We start from the raw sequence: 19,385 nt of genomic DNA, 5'->3' as shown, positions 1-19,385 counted from the left end.
GTTGTTCAAGCTACGTATTTAAGCCAATTTCACTTGAATGAACTATTATGGACTTTGAATTATGACTATGAATTATGGACTTTTTCAGCCTATCCAGTTTCCAGCACTTAACGCCTATCTTTATAACGGTTAGTGACTCCAGAAGAATGCATGAAATTACAAAGTAACGTTTCAAAACATATCCCATGATTCTCCATAAGAGTATTATTATTATTGCTTTGTTTTCGTCCTTTAAAAAAAAACTAATATTATTAAACTTCAATCTTGAAACTCATCGGGAATCTGATAACTTTGATTCACAAACTTTCCCATTACGTCCACTCTGATGCTGTATATCCACTTACACCCGATTCATCAACCTTTCCCATTATATCCACTCTGATTGGGCTTTACACCCTAACATTTTGTACGCACAAAGAAGCATTTTCTAGGAATTCATTTCTATGCGACAAAACAAAAACACACACACGGAAAAAAACCCTCCACAATGACGACGCACGAAGTACTTGGTCGTCAACCTTCAGGAACTAACACTTGTGAAAGTGCTCAAGGTTTAACTAAAAAAGACGTTGACCCGCATCTATTTTAACGTTTTCCTTGTGTTCTCACGAAAAATCCGCTTTTACGACCATGACCAAAAATCATTATTGTTAGAAGAATGAAAAAGTATTCATGAAATAGTTCTTTATATATATGTTTTTCCTGTATTTAAATTAAACATTGAAGTATCCTTCAGTCCCCCCTCTATCAGTTGAATTAAGAGAAACTAGCTTCGGATGGTGTACTAATTTAACGTCTTGTCACCACTATCTCTGATTAGCTATATTCTAGGGCTTGCTTTGTGATATTCATGGGCTAGTTGTCTTTCTCACACTAAAAACGACAAGGGAACGTTAAATACCAGAGAATAGCTTATAATTGTGCTTCTGAAACAAACTTTGTTGTATGGACATAAGTATTATGATACGTAGCTACTTTTTAATTATACTTTACTTCACCAGTTTTCGTCTGCGCTACACACACACACACACATACACACACATTTACTTATTTATAACTTCAACCGACCTTTGGAACGGCTGACACATGCTGTTACTTTTACCTTAAATCAAAACTTCCTAATAAAGCTATAATTACTCCATAGTTTAACATGCGATTTTTGTTAAACGATATATCGTGGCTCTAACTTTGGATCTTACGATATATAGCCTTTCAAGTTAAACAGCCACTAAGACACTCTCGGTTCTACTTTTATATCAAATAATTACGTAATCCACCAGCCCTACTTGCTTTTTGAAGCCCACAAATTTTTTTTTGTCAAGTAAATAACACTTGGTAAAGAAAGAAAAAAGGCAAAGCTTAACCATTTTTGAGAGGATGTTTCTACCGTTGTTGAATGTTTGGTAAAATTATGAAAGCATGTTTACAGAAACTCAAGAGATGTTGTTACAATATCCTCGGTTCCTAGCAAAAGTCATTCTTCTTATTTTGATGAAACATACTGGTAGGAATATTAAAACAAAACCTCATGCCATTTATATGTCTCTTGAAAGCTTAATATTTGAATCTATACCAAGAAACTCGTAAAAGACACGTAGAATGCCTGAACTCGTTGTAAAAAATAAAACTATTTCTCTTCAGTTATGTACTAACAAAGCTGCCAGAGAATAATATTATTAGAATATGTGGTTAACAAGTGGGTCTCGTTTCTCCATGACATTTCGTGTATCAGAGTATGTTCCCACACTCTAATAGACTTGCCTGCGTCTGAGCACATGGAACGGCTGATGGCAAGTCATGATTCACTACGAACAGAGCTGGAAACCTCTAATTAATATTAACTTCTCTTCAGAGCATGCTAGCTACATAAATCACAATTAAAAATGGTATACCTAGTAATAAACAAAGGTAATTAAATATAAAGTTAAAACTATATTACTTCTTATTATAATGCACTGTTTCATTAGTTGGGTACCGTCTACGAAGTTAAGTATAGACTGTCACATGCTTTAAAGTCTGTTGTTACTTTCCAAATCCTCTTCTAGCTTTCTCTAACCGTTAATACGAAAATAAAACATTCACTGATTAGTTAATTTGTAGATTCTACCTTTATCGTATTCCTCCAGTTTCATACTAGGGCTGATGCTGAGGGCAGAGCCCGTAAGATCGTCAGAAACCGACAAGGAATAGCTGTGCTCTGACTGGATCCTGGGCGACTGGACAGCGTCGGTCATCATTCGGTCGTGAAGTATAATGGACTGGTTGTCCAGTATAGTCTGCCAATCTGGTTCCGTATTCATGGTGATCCCATCCATGCCCTAAGTCAGACAAAAGTGGGAAATTTTAGCGACAATGTAGAATATGAATATCTGCCTTAATAAGAAAAATATTATTAAATAACATTTAGAGTTTTTTTGTCAATTACTTATGGCTTGTTTTGTTTGTTTTTTTTTGAATTTCGCGCATAGCTACACGACGTCTACTGCCAACTGTTGGGATACTCTTTTACTAACGAATAGTGGGATTGGTCATCACATTATAACGCTCCCACGGCTGAAAGGGCGAGCATGTTTGGTGCGACAGGGATTCAAACCCGTGAATTACTTTTGGTAGATACGAGAGAGTTTATGAAAAAGAATCCACATAAACTGTGAAATACAAAACATTCATGCAATAAGAAAATAACGTATATTAAAATATCCAAAAATTCGCCGTATTCACTAAATATATATATTTGTACTTGGTCAAAAATAGTTTCAAGATATTGCAATTTTAGAACATATAATGTAGGTACAAAAATAGTTCATTTCTTAAGCCTTAAATTTTAATTTGTTGGTAAGGATAAAAATAATACCTATATAATGTCTCGATTTCTTTTTGTTTACCTCACGTAATTCAACCACAGTTTACCTCCTAAACAGGATAAGTTCAAATAATATTGTTCTCTAAAAATAGAAACTTAATAAAAGAAGCACATCGCTTACAACACGGTGATACAAATTATAACAAACATTTACTTTATCGTTTAGTTATATTATAAACAATATGTATGGGGTTTAATGTTCTGTTCTTTTTTTCTTGTTATGACACACTTTGTTACTGCAGATACGCTACTTCCACAAACACTTATATTGCTGCAAAATAGTAGCGTTTAACTCCTGTAGAACATATTTAAGAGAATAACAAGTAGTTGGAGATTCAAACCAGTCTCAAGAATAGTTCTTATGACCCACTTCTGCTATGGCCACATTCCAGTAATTGTCAATTTGACCTCATTTCAGTATTACTCCATATATATATATATATATATACATCGCTATTGAATATCTTTCTTTTCTACAATTCACAAACTTACGAAGTGAATAGAAAACGTTTTCTTGTACTCAGAATGAAGAGACGAAACATGACAACAAATACTGAAATTTTTTACTTTTTGTCACAACGAATTTTTTTCTGTTGGATGAACGTGTCTGATCAAATAAACCGCTTCGTTCTGTTGGGTGAGCCTGAATGAGCAAACAAACCGTTTCGTTCTTTTGGGTGATCCTGTAGGATCAAACAAATCATTTCGTTCTGTTGGGTGAATCTGTCTGATCAAACAAACCGTTTCGAAATTTTATTTTCATAATCTGTAAAGACGTTTCCTGTCTCGGTATAGTACGTTTTTTTTTCGCCTTTTTCTTATCGAGCAGAACTATTTAGACTTAACTTTCTACTTGTGGTTATAGAGACGTGATAAACTACTTATTATTTCTGTTAAGAATTTAGTTGAAAACAAATTTAAAAAGAAGTTTCATTTTTAAGCAGAAGTTTTATTTTTTTTAAGTCAACTCATGATATTTTAAAAACATTCATGTGACAAAGACACGTTTTTGTTGGTTGTTTTTTCTGCTGACTTCGATGTTTAACAAAAAAACATCAGTAATGCTTGCTACTGGACACATTAAGAAGTACATAACCCTTGAACCAATATAACCCAAGGTTTTGATTACAAACAGAGAAACATCTCCAATAATTTAGACACTTTAATGATATCTGCACCCTCTTAAATGCTTCGGTGAATTACAAAACTTAAACATTCTTTATTACTTACTTTGCGTACTCATTCATGCAAAGACTATCAGACTTGTTTCTTACTGCATAGAATGAGCAATGCTTCGATATGGTGACATAATTCAGAAAAATGGAATACTCTACAAACCTTTTACTGGCACATACTAATTCAAAGCCGTAAGTCCGTATACACATGTATGTGTCGGTAGCTTAATATTTATTGTATTCTATAAATGAAGAGTATCAGTTTTGAAAGTCTAAACTTTGCCAGAATATAAACTAGAGTTTGAATTTTTCAAAGGGAAGTTTTAAATTATTTATTTTATTTTGCTTTTGTGTTCTTGTGAAATTTAGTTTTGTCAAACCGTAAGTTATAGAGAATGGTGTTGGATCCCTTTCAGAACAATTTCTAAAAACTAAAAGTGTGCAATAAACTGTATCCACACAACAACTCTCGAGGCGTTTTCAACTGTGATTTTAAACAGAGTAAAATACGTGTCACGTAACTTTGTTCCATACACTTTAAAATCGTATTCCATTCTTCAATCCTAAAATCCTGAAAATAATATTTTGATATAAGAAAAAAAGATACCTGAGAACATTATCAAAGTTCTCATCTTGAGCTTGTAAAAATCACATTCATGGGTATAACTCAGAGCCTTATCAAAACTCTGATTGGAAGTTTGTAACATTAACGTCAGAGAATAACGCAGAGCTTCATCAACACTTTATACTTGTAACGTTGGTTTTAAGTAGTTTTTTTTTTGCTATTCTTTTAGTTTGGTTTGTTTTGAATTTCGCGCAAAGCTACATGAGGGCCATCTGCGCTAGCCGTCCCTGATCTAGCAGTATAAGACTAGAGGGAAGGCAGCTAGTCATCACCACCCACTGCCAACTCTTGGGGTACTGTTTTAGCAACGAATAGTAGGATTGACCTCACATTATAACGCCCCCACAGCTTAAATGGCAAGCATGTTTGGTGTGACGGGGATTCGAACCCGCGACTCTCAGATTACGAGTCGAGAGCCATAATCACCTGTTCATGCTGGGCCCTACTGTTCGTATTGAGCACGTTAAAGTGAATAAAGTTATTTTCTTTATTTAGCATAACAACCATTGGTAGATATTTCGCATTCAAAGAACTTATTGCGTATGTTTTTTTATTTTAACAATCTTAAAGAGCGTTTCATGAATTCACTAATTAATATAACTGAAGTACTTGGGGCAACATCTAACAAATCTGGTGTTTTTGTAAAATTCTATAAATACTCCCATCTTTTTTCTTTCTGTTTCTTTCTAAAGCAGCGAAACGGATGCTTTCTCACCGGATGTAGATAAGCAGACGAAGTGAAACGACCTTGTTAAGTTGGACTTATGTTAATAACTTAATAGAGGGTACGAACCTCGTTTAAATACATTTTTTTTTCTGAATAAAGATATATGTAGTATGCGTAACGTGTGGTATCATGGTGGGCGGAAGCCTTTCCTTTACGTAAGAAACAACAGGTGGTAAAACACACGTCGTGAGGATTTACTTGTACACTCACCACCGATGTGTTGTACAAACGAATTAAACATTGCAACAAGCACACGGTTTTAAGACTGAAAATCATTCAATTCCGTATTTTGTACTTCTTTAGGAAACGAATTGAAACTTCCAGTGTAGGGTTGTCTTACCAAATTCGATAAAATAATTTTTATTTAATTGCTTTGTACATTTTTTATGTGCTGGATTAAGTTACCAGTAAAAATAATACACGTTGAAGTTGATCCTTCGTTGAGAAATTTTCTTGAAAAATCTCAAACACAAGCACTCTTATGCTGGAGTTATAAATGCGAGACAATATCTGATCCAAAAACCCTAAGCCACCCCATTTATTCTTTTAATTTTTATTTTACAAAACGGCAAGGATTCCTGTTAGGCCAGTCCTTTTTCTATCATATTTGTAACTCTGCATGGTTAGGGTGTAAAGAGTAGTTAAGCCTAATGTTTCAGTAAAAAAAAACATGCAACAAAAGAAAACGTTTCTAGAAAATTTATGTATCTTATTTTTTTAGTTGCACTAAAAAGTAATTTGGTTTACATCGGTAAACAAACCTTTGCAAATATTAAAAGTATCAGATTAGTAGTAAAGAACCTAGACACGAGTACATTTATATCCAAAGTCGAGATATAAAATTTTTTGCAATACCAAAACCGTCAACGTAAACGGATTTTTGTACGCATATTCCGAACTAATTATAGTTTTACTATCTTTATTATCGTTAAAAAGACTTATAAAAATAAATATACAAATATCATACACGTATGCAGGATGTGCGTGGGTTGTCCCAGCCCCTATTTTTTGATGTAAACAAATTATGCTTATATGCTGCTTATTGTATGTAACGTTTTTTACACATTCTACATTCTTCTGATGATTTATTAGCATTTTTGGCTTGGAATAGTCGCATGCGATGGCTTCTGTTAACATTTTGTAACTGGACTTTTATTGGATGTTTGCGGATTTTATTTGAACAGTAATGCAATTGTTTAAGTCGTGTTACATGCGACATTTCTTCCAGATTTAATCTCACAGCGCTTATATTTTACAATTTTTTTGGGGAGGGTGCATGCCACCAGATCTCTATAGTGTTAGGATACCTTGCACAATATGTGTTGGTCTTTTTATCTCTAAACGTAGAACCTTAGTTTCAAACATTCTGCACGAGGGTCTGATTGTCTATTACGCACGTTTTTACAGTATTTCAGCTGTATCTTATTAGTGTTATGCGACAAGAATATGGTAAGGCTTAACAGTGTCAGAAAGTAATGAATACATTTCGCGTTTATTTATAGACAGGTTCAAGTTGACAAATGTGTATGTTCATTGTATACTTACTCACAATGTGAAGTCCTGCATGCTAACTATATATTTCACCAACATTATATCATCTCTGAAGCATAATACATTTTAGTAAACTTACTGAATTATAGATATACATAATTATCAGAAAGTATGCAGTTGAAATTGCGATTTACATAGACAACCTCACTGGTGAATTACTAAAACTCCTCCCATTTTTTTAAGACACACGATCACCCAATGTGTGAATTTTTAAGAAACTGAACTGGATTGAGTTGGTTTGTTCAGAAGAAGTCATGAGAGCGACCACAACACGATGTTCATGATCTATTCATTCCTTCCGTGAGTAAAATACACTTCATAAAGCACTTTATCTTCTGGATTGTTTGTTGGTTTATTTTTGAATTTCAAGCAAAGCTACACGTGGGCTATCTGCACTAGCCTTCTCTAATTTAGCAGTGTCAGACTAGAGAGAAGGCAACTAGTCATAACCACCCATCGCCAACACTTGAGCTACTTTTTACAAAAGTATAGTGGGATTGACCGTCATATTATAACGCCCCGATGGCTGAAAGGGCAAGCGTGTTTGGTGCAACGGGGATTCGAACCCTCGACCCTCGGATTACGTGTCGCACGCTCTAACCATTTGGCCATACGGGTTCATCTCGTGGAAACAACAAGCTTTGGAAACGGACCAACGATTGAAACCATAGGCAAGAGCCAATTTTTAGATTGAAATTGATTTATCTCACTGCTAACATAACCAATCTCTTAAATCTGGGTTTAAGAACAAATTGAAATGGAATAAATGACCTTACAAGGATATTTTACAACATTGTAAGCTTTCGACTCCTTTACAGGAACGTTCGACAGACTGTAACATACTGAATTATCTAGATTGTTAAATTTCTTTATCATTTGATACAACAAAAAAACTTTCTTCTGTTCAACGTAACCAAAATGTAAATAAAGAGAGGTTTGTAAGAACCAAGCCACTTATCAGAGTTTTAATTGTCTTAAACAGGTAATTGACGTTCAGTTAGTAATTTTCAAGATATACTATCAATCAAAATGTTGACAACTATTTCCTTAATAAAGGTGGTCAAGTATGTTCACCATATTTACTCTTCTTATCACGGACATGAAAAACATTTCAAAAACCGGACGTAATCAGTTCATCCAATTACAAGAAATCATTTGGAACTGTTTGACACATTGTTTTTTACTTGACATACAAGTTAATATACGGTTTACAAATTCATAGAGGTCACTTTCATAACCTTGTACTAATAACTTGGAACACATCTCAGTATAATGCTCTGACCACTGGGAGATTACTTGGATAACAGTTTTAAATCAGACACACGTCAGAATGTGATTACACACTACATGTAAATAACATACAATTAAAACATAGATAATTTATGTGTGTGTGTGTGTGTGTATAAAAACACTCACACAGATGTATATTAAAGTTTAAGATTTCATTATCAACAAATATATTTGTTAATTGTAAGTTTTCGCTGGTATTTATCATTAAACCTTACTTTAAAAAAAACTATTATATTAACCTAATAATCCTCTATTACATAATTTCAAAACTAGATACAAGTACAGCAAGTACCTTTGGACTCAAAGTAGAGATGGATAAAATGTTGAATTTTTGCTATATCAAAACACTCAAAATGAACAGATTCTCTACCCACATTCCAAACCAATTATGTTTTTTTTTCATTATCTCTATTATCATTTAATAGACTTTCAAATATAAACACAAATGCTATAAAACAAGTGTTTTGCAATATTTCAACTGTTTCTTGTCACACTTATGCAACAAGAATGTGGTCAGGCTTAACAGGGTTAAAAAAATAACGAATGTATTTCGCGTTTATCTATAGACAGGTTCAAAACGAGTAAATATATATCAAATTTTACTCATACAAATTTGTACACATGTATATATACATCGAATACTTAGCGAAAAATAATTTTTTTGTAATTAATACTGTGTAGAAGAAAACGTTTTGTTTGTGACAAAAGTTACTTTCACCTCTTAATCAGTTTATATATAATCTGATTTGTTGACAGAGAATTGAACTAGTGTCTGGAATGAAACTCGGTTTGTGAACGTGTTTTCCTGACAGCAAGGAAGTACAAGTTGTGTTAAGTTTATATAATAATTCTTCAGAAATTCTTTATATAAAAATTCTTTGTGATATTTCATCACAACTTAGTATAACTTAGTTTACGTTTAAATTATAAATAAATCAATAATATCTTCAGAGCATAGTGTGTAAATACTTAAATTGATTTTTTTTTATTGTTGTTCTCATGAAGCAAATCATAGATGTCGTGGTAACAAGTAACACGTTGAACTAAAGTTAACAACCAGGATTCTTGTTCTGGTAGTGTATCACTAGTTTACTTACGTTGTTACGTATTATAACTCATTTTGAACTAGTCTTCGAATTATTATGTTATGTTACGTATTACTATTTCAAACAGCCGCAAATTTATTTTTAATTTAGAAGTTATTTGAATGTCAATATGTGTTAAATTTATGATGTATGCCAACAAGATTGATACATACAATTTTCTTTCTTAACACAAATATATTTTATTTTAATACACAAAAATAAAAACAATACAATTTTTAATAACGGTTTTTACTAATACCTATTAAAGGTATTGGTTTATAGACAAGAGTTTTACAAACTTACAAACTATACTGAGTCTTCTATCTGGTCTAGAACTGAATATTTTATCTATGGTCCAAATTCACAATGAGCGAATTAATTCTAAGTTGATATCTTTACAGCTCGTTTAAGTTAGAGCAGTCTTTTCTTGGCTGGATTCAAACCCTTCAAGCTGACATTTTAACGAGGAAGATATCTAATGTCCTCGTAGAAATACTAACGTACGAAATTAATTCACTGAAGATGCATGGTTCACAATTTTCGAAATCTATAAATGTTCCTGGTCAAGTTCTGTAGTTGTCCGATTAATAAGCGTTAATCTCAATTACTGCTTCCGAGGTTTATAGTATACTGACTGTAGCTGCCCAGTAATATAAAACTGTCTCCCAACTAGCTATTTTTATTCGAATCACGAGAGATTCTCGAAAGCTCAACAATGTTCGAAAGCATGTAAACCACATATTGTTGATTATTGTTCTCGAGAATCTTCTACAAATTTAGAAAACAGGTTGGATTTGCAGAATACACACCAACAATATACGTCACATGCATCAAACTGAAATACGTAGGTATTAAAATATACGTATAGCGGTAAATCCGTCACAACGTACAGTCATTAAAGTGGATGACTTTGGTCTCCTAACATCTGTTTACGTGTGTTGAGTAACAGAGTTGTATTATAATGGAGCTCTAAGTATGCTCGACGTATGTACACAGTCATTGAGAAAGATTACTATGGTTTCCTAACACCTATTTACGTATGTACAGTCATTTAATTATGTATTCATATATACTTTAATAAAACGTAACTAGTATATATTCTTGTTTTTACGGTAAAGATTATATGTAAAGGCTATCTCCTACCGTCCCTAAACTTGAGCTATTGACTCGAGGGAAAACAATCCGTTAGCAAAATCCTATCACGTTACAAGTTGTACTTCCACTCTTAAAACACAATCACATCTTAGAATGTATGGTATACATAGATTTCTACCCTGTTCACCTGATCCAATATTTGCAGTAGTTTTCGATTAAACAAAATTAATGACCAAAGCCCTGTGCTTTTTCCCCTTTATTGAGCCTAACTAGAGTATGGGAACATAAGCAGTTTTTTAAGAGACTTAAAACTCCTAATATAGCTGAATAAAGCATCCTTTTGATTTACAATTTGGCCACCAGAAACTCTAGTCAAGGTTTTGCCTTTCCTGTGGTGCACTAGTATATTTGTTTATAGGGTCTAACACCAAAAAGCGACGTGTCTATAAAATGTTTATCACTAAAAAACGACATGTCTGATGCAAATAAAAAGAAACGTGTTCGACTTCTTTTGTTAAACCTCTCTAATATTGTGTAAGACTTAGAAACAGTATTCTTATTATTTTAACAATTGCTTGTGATACTTCCTATTGTAAATCGTATCAAAGCCTTTTTTTATATATGGTTAAGCTCATATTTTCTCTCTCATGGTAATGTGGGAAGTTTAGCACGTGTTTAAGAACAAATGTTAGAATATAAACTTTGATAACGGACTCGCCTACAATAATGAGGTTATCGCAAAAGAAACGCAGACGGAGATCCTATTTTCTGTGAAATGACGTCAAATAACCTTATCTGGAACACTTTTGGGATATGTAATTAATTATTGTCACTATCAAGATATTACAAGACATGTCTCATCTGGCTGTGACTTTATTTCTGGTTGGTGTATGACACTTAAAGACATTTACGAACCGAAATACAATTTTTAGTAGGTGAGAGTCCAATGGAATTATTTATCCACGAATATATTTCTAAACGACATACACAGTTTGATATTCATGCATATATATTATATATAAACAAATTAAGTAAAGTCTATGGGAAACACAAAAAAAACTTAACTGGTTGCCTTTGTGACACTTATTTACACGCACGCACGCACACACACACACACGCATATATATATATACTTTATTACCCCTAAATAACGTAACCTGAGGCGTTGCAAACTGCAAAGGGAGGCAGTATTTGTGCTGTTCCGGATTCCCTTTTTCACATGTGATTTGTTGATTTGAATGCCAACACGTGTGCGTTTCCTTCATTTCTTTTCAATTAAAAAAATAAAAGTGGATTAAACATTAGGTTATCATTGTTGTCACACAAAATAATGTTAAATATATACCGGGGTGGAAGGCGATAATTAAAAGGAAGTGTTAATTACAAGTAATACAGTAGATATAAACGACACACCTATGTTATGTTATATTCTGCACAAGACCCGTGTGTTTATAGTCCCTTTCATTGTTCCAAATACTTCGATAAACAAAAAGCTCCTCCCGTGGTGGGTAGGGCACAAATAGTCCATTGTGTAGAGTTATGGTTATCTTCAAACAAACAACATGAGAACAGTTTGCTGATCCCTGATGCTGAGCCCATGTCAACAGTTATACTGTTGCTGTTTACTGATTGGTTTGCCTGTCTGTGAGTATGTAGCTTTTTTGAAACAATACATAAAAAAAAACAAGTAGGTAGTAGTCACTGACGTATACAGACTTCCACGTCGGGAAGAGAAAGGAAGAAGACCCAGGATGACTGTCTAACCTAACACGTCTCTATTCTCCAACTGACAGTATACAATCCTGATGTACACGGAACTGTTGGTAAAGTAAGATATACAATCGTGATGTACACAGAAATATAGGTAAAGTAAGGTACACAATACTGATGTACACAGAACTGTCGGTTTAGTAAGGTACACAACCTGATGTACACCCAACTGTCGGTAAAGTACACAGAACTGTCGGTGAAGTAAGTTTGTTAATATGCCACTGGTACATAGATTATTCGCCTTTGGAATAAACATTTAGCTCACAATTTGTCATAGAACCAGGAAAATGTGCAGAAACACAAAATGTTTCAGGTAAAACAGAACAGTGGTCTTGTCACCTTTAAACAGTGACACACAGTCAGAAAGACGTGAAATGAAGTCATGAACCGAGCTGCTGTATTAGGATGACAGTAATTAAAGGTGCTCCTGATATAATCAAACAAAATCCAAACTTGAAAGAAGTTAATCCAAGTATTATTATGTATTTTGTAAACGGTGACTTAAATCTATACTCGTATTACTTATATGTTTGAACCCTAAAAGGTATTGAAACTACATCTAAAGTTAAGTACTAAGTTAGGAAATTTCTTCTCCATAATTTCTTGGCTCGGTATGGCCAGGTGGTTAGGACACTTGGCTCATAATCCGAGAGTCACGGGTTCGAATCCCCCTCGCACCAAATTTAGTAGCTCCTTTTAGCCGTGGGGACGTTATAATGTTACGGTCAATCCCACTATTCGTTGGTAAAGGAGTAGCCCAAGACTTGGCAGTAGGACTAGCTGCCATCCCTCTAGTCTTACACAACTAAATTAGGAACGGCTGGAACAGATAGTACTGAAATCAAGAGTACAAACAAAATAAATAAACATAATTCTCCCTTTTAACCTAAAATTAGTTCCAGTTTCTTTAACCACATTTAATTCTTTCTATACATCAGGAAAATTCCAGTATTGATATCTGCTTGACTGTTCAACAGCATTGTTTCTTCTAAATGTTCGTATGATATGTAATGTGTTCTGGCAATATTAACAAATACGTAAAACGTCAATTACCATAAGTGGTTACTGTGTCAGGCTGCGTATCGCTAAGTCCAAGATTCAGGTCGCGATATGCCACCGAATACACTTGGAATTTTGAGCTGCGGCAGTGTTGTAATTGCAATAGTTAATTGGTTAAAATTAGCCGCTTAGGCGGCAGGTGCAAATGGTTGGTTGCTCCTTCTCTCTGCCAACTGGTCTAAATTAGGAATAGCTATGGCTGAAGCTTTGGATAACTAACCAGGCATTTTAGTTCAAATGTTGCGTAAGGTGGCGTTCCGTTGGGAAACACCGAATGCTTATCAGTATACTTATCAGAACAGTATACGTACTGTAGGTGTGTTTTTATTATATTTCCAGTTCTTTCTTCCTTGTATATTACTTTGTGGTTTTACATATACCACCGTTGTTGTTGTTGTTGTTGTTGTTTTTTAAACTCACAACATCCCTTTTATGTAAATAGATTTTCACATTCTAGGAAAAATTACATTTATTACAATCCACAGGGTTTTAATTTCCTGTTGTCAACAAACGAGTTTAGACTCAGCTTGTATATAACATAGTAGCCAAGGTTCTGTTATCACCCGAATTTTCCAACAATACGATATTTTATTGTTTTTATTTATCGAAAATATTGTTTGTTTTGAATTTCGCGCAAAGCTACTCAAAGCTGCACCAGCCGTCCCTAATTTAGCAGTGTAAGACTAGAGGGAAGGCAGCTAGTCACCACCAGCCATCGCCAACTTTTGGGCTACTCTTTTACCAACGAATAATGGGGTTTATTTTTGGATTATTTCAATATAGTTCTGGGCAACTGAAGTGATTATGAGATTAACTATACCTTTATAGTTGTGACGGGGTTCGTTAATCAACAATACAACGAGGGATAAATGTTGATATCATAAAAATTAGGAAGGTATATTAGAGAATAGTTCTGAAGGAGGTATAGAATTACTAAGACTAATAATTTGAGGGTCGCGGGTTCGAATCCCAGTTACACCAACATGCTCGCCCTTTCAGCTGTGGAGGCGTTATAATGTGAGTGTCAATTCCACTATTCATTAGTAAAATAGTACCTCAAGAATTGTCGATGGGTGGTGATGACTAGCTGCCTTCGCTCTAGTCTTACACTGCTAAATTAGGGACGGCTAGTGCAAATAGCTCTTGTGTGGCTTTGCGCGAAATTCAAAACAAATCAAACCAATGTTTTCCATTTACAAACTAACGAATGCTAGATGTACCCGACCTCACACTATCAAATAGCGAGTTTTGCTAGTTTCCATATACGTTCTTATTTCATGAAATACTTTGTTATCGGGTAGTTATCTTACTGTCCTTTGGTTGGGCGTGGCCCAGAGATTAGCGTGTCAGGCTACGTTTCGAAGATTCTAGAGCTCGTTATGTGATGTCGCTAAACATGTTCTGTAGTTTTTGTTCCAGAAGTGTGTGTTTGTCATAATGCTATACATTCTACTTTATTTTTACCCTTACCCGAATCACAGGTATTTCTGACTTCGTTGTTTACTTCACGTACACATTTCGAATTCCAAACCTTTAAGTCTCCCGCTAGTACAGCGGTAAGTCTACGGATTTACAAGGCTAAAATCAGGGGTTCGATTCCCCTCGGTGGACTCAGCAGATAGCCCAATGTGGCTTTGCTATAAGAAAACACACCCAGACCTTTAAAATTTTATTTACTTTCTAGACAGTGTTATGAAGGTTACTAGTGTAAGATCAATAACATCAAATGTTAAATAAAAACATTTTCTGTGTCAGGTAATATAATTTTTTTGGAAAAAACAAAGGAAAAAACACACCCAATAACCTTATTTGTTGGATTGTGTGTATAATATTCAACGGAGAGTCAATAACAATGGCCTTATAAGCACTTATAGGATGTTAATAGGGTTAAACAGTGTATTGAGTATAACATATAATAGTGGTCGGTTTAAATTTCACGCAAAACCACACGAGGGGTATCTTGGGTAGCCGTCCCTAATTTAGCACCCATCGCCAACTCTTGGGTTATTCCTTTACGACCGGACAATGGAATTGACCGTTACTTTATAACGCTTCCAGGCTGAAAGGACAACTATATTTGATAGGACGGGGATTCGAACCTGTGACCCTCAAAATGCTAGTCAAGTACCCAAACCACCTTGCTGATGTGATGGGTACGTAAATCGAAAACATTTCACGACATAACTCCTGTCACATATACGGAAGGTCCTTGTACAACAAAAATATATAAAAAATAGCTGATTTTTTTTCAAACTTGAAAAAGCATTATATTTTGCACTTTAAGTGTAATATACCCTCTTAGTTGTTGTTTTCTCTGTGCACTTGCAAAAAGTAGACAAATTTAAATTTGAATAGATGATAATTGAAATGTTACAATGAACAAAAAGTAATCAGTGAAATGTTTGGTATTGCTGCAGGAAAAGTCGTAGCAGCTTGATACTCTGAGTCGCCATGTATAATGTGCTAAATTGTAATTGGTTGTGGCAGCTTATATCTTGTACACATTAAATGGTTAAGTAGTGTAGCTTGTTTCTAGTTAGACTTTTACCTGTGATTTAACGGTATATCACCAAACGTGTATACTGTTGTGGGATCTTTTGTTTTTAGTTATAATAACGAATTGGAGTTTCACTATTATGAATTTTTTATATATATCAGTTCGGCTAAGTCATAAAGCAACTTAAAAATGGTGTCCATAAATGTGTTCAAAGACAGCAATGCGTACATCATATTGATATGTGTATATATTTTCTACATTTATAACACACAAAAAAGTTGTTCGTCTCGTGATGTTGAAAGAAACCGACTGAACCAATTTTACTGACATGTGATGGGAGTAAACTTTCCTACAGTTGAGATTAAATGGAAAAGCAGTGGACAAATAAATGGTTCAAATTTAGCAGCCAGTTACTTTTACTCCCTTAATACAGCCCACAACACGGGTACCTCTACATCGGACAAAAGGTTCGTATGTTTCGTTTAATAGTGGGAGTGGCCCGCGCTCCCATTTAAAGCATTATCTTTGAAACTCGACATTGAAGGGTACCTTTTTACTAGTGTGTATACATTAATGTAAACATTGAACAAAGGAAACAAGTTCAAAGACACAATTGGCACTTAATACGACGTAAGACGAAATCTGTTGATTAGATATAAAGCACACATTTCTACGCATGCGCGACAAACAAACGCTAATGAAGACTTCAGATTTTTGGTTTGGCTGAGAACTCTTTGACTTCCATTGTTTTATCGTTTGTAGAAAAGAGCCTAAAAAAGACGTCTGGTGAAGTTAATGATGATTGGATACGTTCTTAGTACAACTTGTATGTTACACATACACACGCACGTTATTGAGATGTTTGTTACTTGATAACGTTAATATAGAGAACGTTGGAAATAAATAAAAATGCTTTGTGTTGATTAGTCGTACTTTATAACAATTTCCAATGTCAGTTATTCTCCAATCAAGACGATGAAAACTGCTATTACACTTAGTTCCATATATTACTTATTGCCGTTCTTTCAACATTACAGAGGTATGACTACGGATTTACAACGCTAAAATCAGGGGTTCGATTCCCCTCGTTGGGCTCAGCAGATAGCCCGATGTGGCTTTGCTATAAGAAAACACACACTCTCAACATTACTCATGGTCTAACACGTTGTTGAGTAACGGATGGCATTATTTCTAGATGGAACAACACCAACCAAAAAAACAAGAATTTTTGTTACTGAATTTACACACACAAAACTGAAGCTTTGAAATAATATTACAATCGTTATTAGCAGTGAATGAACCGTAGAACAGTGAAGTTAAAAAATATATGATTCATAAATCACGCCCAATAGATTTTTTATTTATGAAATATACACATTAGTATATTTTATATTATTACTGCCACATCCTGAAAGCCAAATGAAAAAAAAAATTATGAATAAATTTCATGTTATTTTTAGTAAACAGAACATTTTGGATTTATTCTACCACATTTAATGTGTCTAACACAAAGTGCTTTCTGTAAACTGTTGTCAATTTCAGTAGCGGATTTGCAGTTGAGGGTGGCTAACTACCCTCTTTATTTATAATATGTAAAAAATTGCCACATTTTTAAACAGTATAAAAATGTGACAATTTTTAAAGGGATATAAAAAGGTGGGTGGCTATCCCCTACTAAATCTGCCACTTCTTTTATTTGGGGCCCAAGTCTGTTAACTGCATTTGCCTAAAAGAACTGTAGGATATTTGAAGGATAAGACTTTTGAACGTTTATTCATTTTTCTACGATTAGAACAATCAACGGAATAGCAATTATCAGGCATGGTGACTGTAAACACAACATCAACCTTGCGAGGTCTGTGTAAACGAGAGGAAATGACGTCAGTTCTAAAGTCTTTTATAAATGAAAGTGTTCAAGGTCCATATTTCATCTGACCGTTACAGTGTCAGTGTCCTACGTAATGCTAATAACAGCTATAACGTAGGATTGACGCCCAACTGTAGACCCCCACGAGGGTAACGACTTCGTGCCGAGCGCGCGCCCAAATCTCCCACTACACCGGCCCTGACCTTGCTGTACTATTGACAATCAGCTAGGCGGAATGCGGTGATTGTTCCCTGTAGTATTGCCTTGAGATTCCCTCTGGTGGCGGAAGAGTTCATTCAACCTGTGGGCATTGGGCTAGGAACACACTGGTAACGAGACTTTTTAATATCATTGGCTTTAATGATGCATGTACGGCGAACACATCCGTAAATTATGAGCAGATTATTGATGCGAATCGTATGCTTTGCTCTGTCTTATAAAAACAGCATCAGGAGAAGAAAGACAACCCAAATACAGCTTTTTTTGGTCATATGCATCACCTAGCAACCAGTGTAATTATCTTATTCTTCTACCATCGGCTCGTGCTGCAAATGTGTGTTACCTGTTTGTTTGTTTCTCTGCATACCTTCCCCATTGTCCAATTTTTTAGACAAAGCTCGACTGAAACTAAAACCTAAGGAAATGTTTCATAACTAAATATAGTTATAAATATATATATTTAACTACAACTCTACTGCTAGAGTCGAGTTAGATGTTTTAAAGAGCTTTACACGATAACAAGAGGCAGTATCAAACATTTTAATTTCAACGAGGGATGCTACGTTGGTTGGTTCAGCAATACAAAGAAAAATTTAATTTTTTTCGACTGTTTCTCAAAATAAACAATAATCCTCCGTATTTTTATTAGAAATTTGAATTTGAATTTCGCGCAAAGCTACTCGAGAGCTATCTGCGCTAGCAGTCCCTAATTTAGCAGTGTAAGACTAGAGGGAAGGTAGCTAGTCATCACCACCCACCGCCAACTCTTGGGATACTCATTTTACCAACGAATAGTGGGATTGGCGGTCACATTATAACACCCCCACAGCTGAAAGGGCGAGCATGTTTGGTGCGACCGGGATTCGAACCCACGACCCTCGGATTACGAGTCGAATGCCTTAACACGCTTGACCATGCCGAGCCTTGTATTAGAAATAAACAGAACTTTCAATCAACTGATTGGAATGAAGCAAAAAGCTACACTACGAGAGATATATCAGGGATATTTATCAGGTTATCCTGAAGATAACCCAAGTAGGTCGAAACGTTGTTCTCTGCTTTATTAGTAAAACTGTTAATACCAACCGTCTTGAGATATATTCTCACTTCAAGTGGGTTTCTCGTCATCATGAATTGCATCACGGGTATAGAAACCCACTGAAGGGGAAGGGGGGCTTTTCTGAACCAATTTTCTGAACAGCCCGATAGTCTTAGTTTAGTGTAGGATCGGGTTGTTACATCTTAACAGAAACAGTGGGCATAAGGAACTCCGCGTTTAGATTAGCATACGTGTAGCTATTTCTACCAACGAAACATACTTAAGATTTAAGTAGAAATAGGCAACATTATACAATTATGCCACGTGTAAAACAGGTGATCATTCCGTATGGGGTGGATGAAAATTTCGAGCTAGTCTGTAAGTTTATCAACAGGGTATATACACCATCTATAAGATGTTATTTATCTTTACCCTAACAGTGAACTGTAAACTTCTCGTATGAAACTGACAGAAATTTCACTTCAGTAATTTAATTCACAATGTAACAGTTGTTGTGTATACT

General features: G+C 34.8%; 1 protein-coding gene across 3 annotated transcripts in view; it reads right to left on the bottom strand.

Annotated features, from left to right (window-relative positions):
* Positions 1–19,385, bottom strand: part of LOC143237475 (cyclic AMP response element-binding protein A-like) — a 68,876-nt gene that overhangs the window by 30,080 nt on the left and 19,411 nt on the right. For all 3 annotated transcript variants that reach the window (XM_076476762.1, XM_076476763.1, XM_076476764.1), the window contains exon 2: positions 2,108–2,318. In XM_076476762.1, the coding sequence (XP_076332877.1) occupies positions 2,108–2,318 (211 nt within the window). The remainder of the gene's footprint in view (positions 1–2,107; positions 2,319–19,385) is intronic.

This window comes from Tachypleus tridentatus, chromosome 13 (assembly GCF_004210375.1).
Source record: "Tachypleus tridentatus isolate NWPU-2018 chromosome 13, ASM421037v1, whole genome shotgun sequence".
Lineage (NCBI taxonomy): Eukaryota > Metazoa > Arthropoda > Merostomata > Xiphosura > Limulidae > Tachypleus > Tachypleus tridentatus.
The sequence above is the reverse complement of the archived record's forward strand: the minus strand, read 5'-3'. Positions and strand labels throughout refer to the sequence as shown.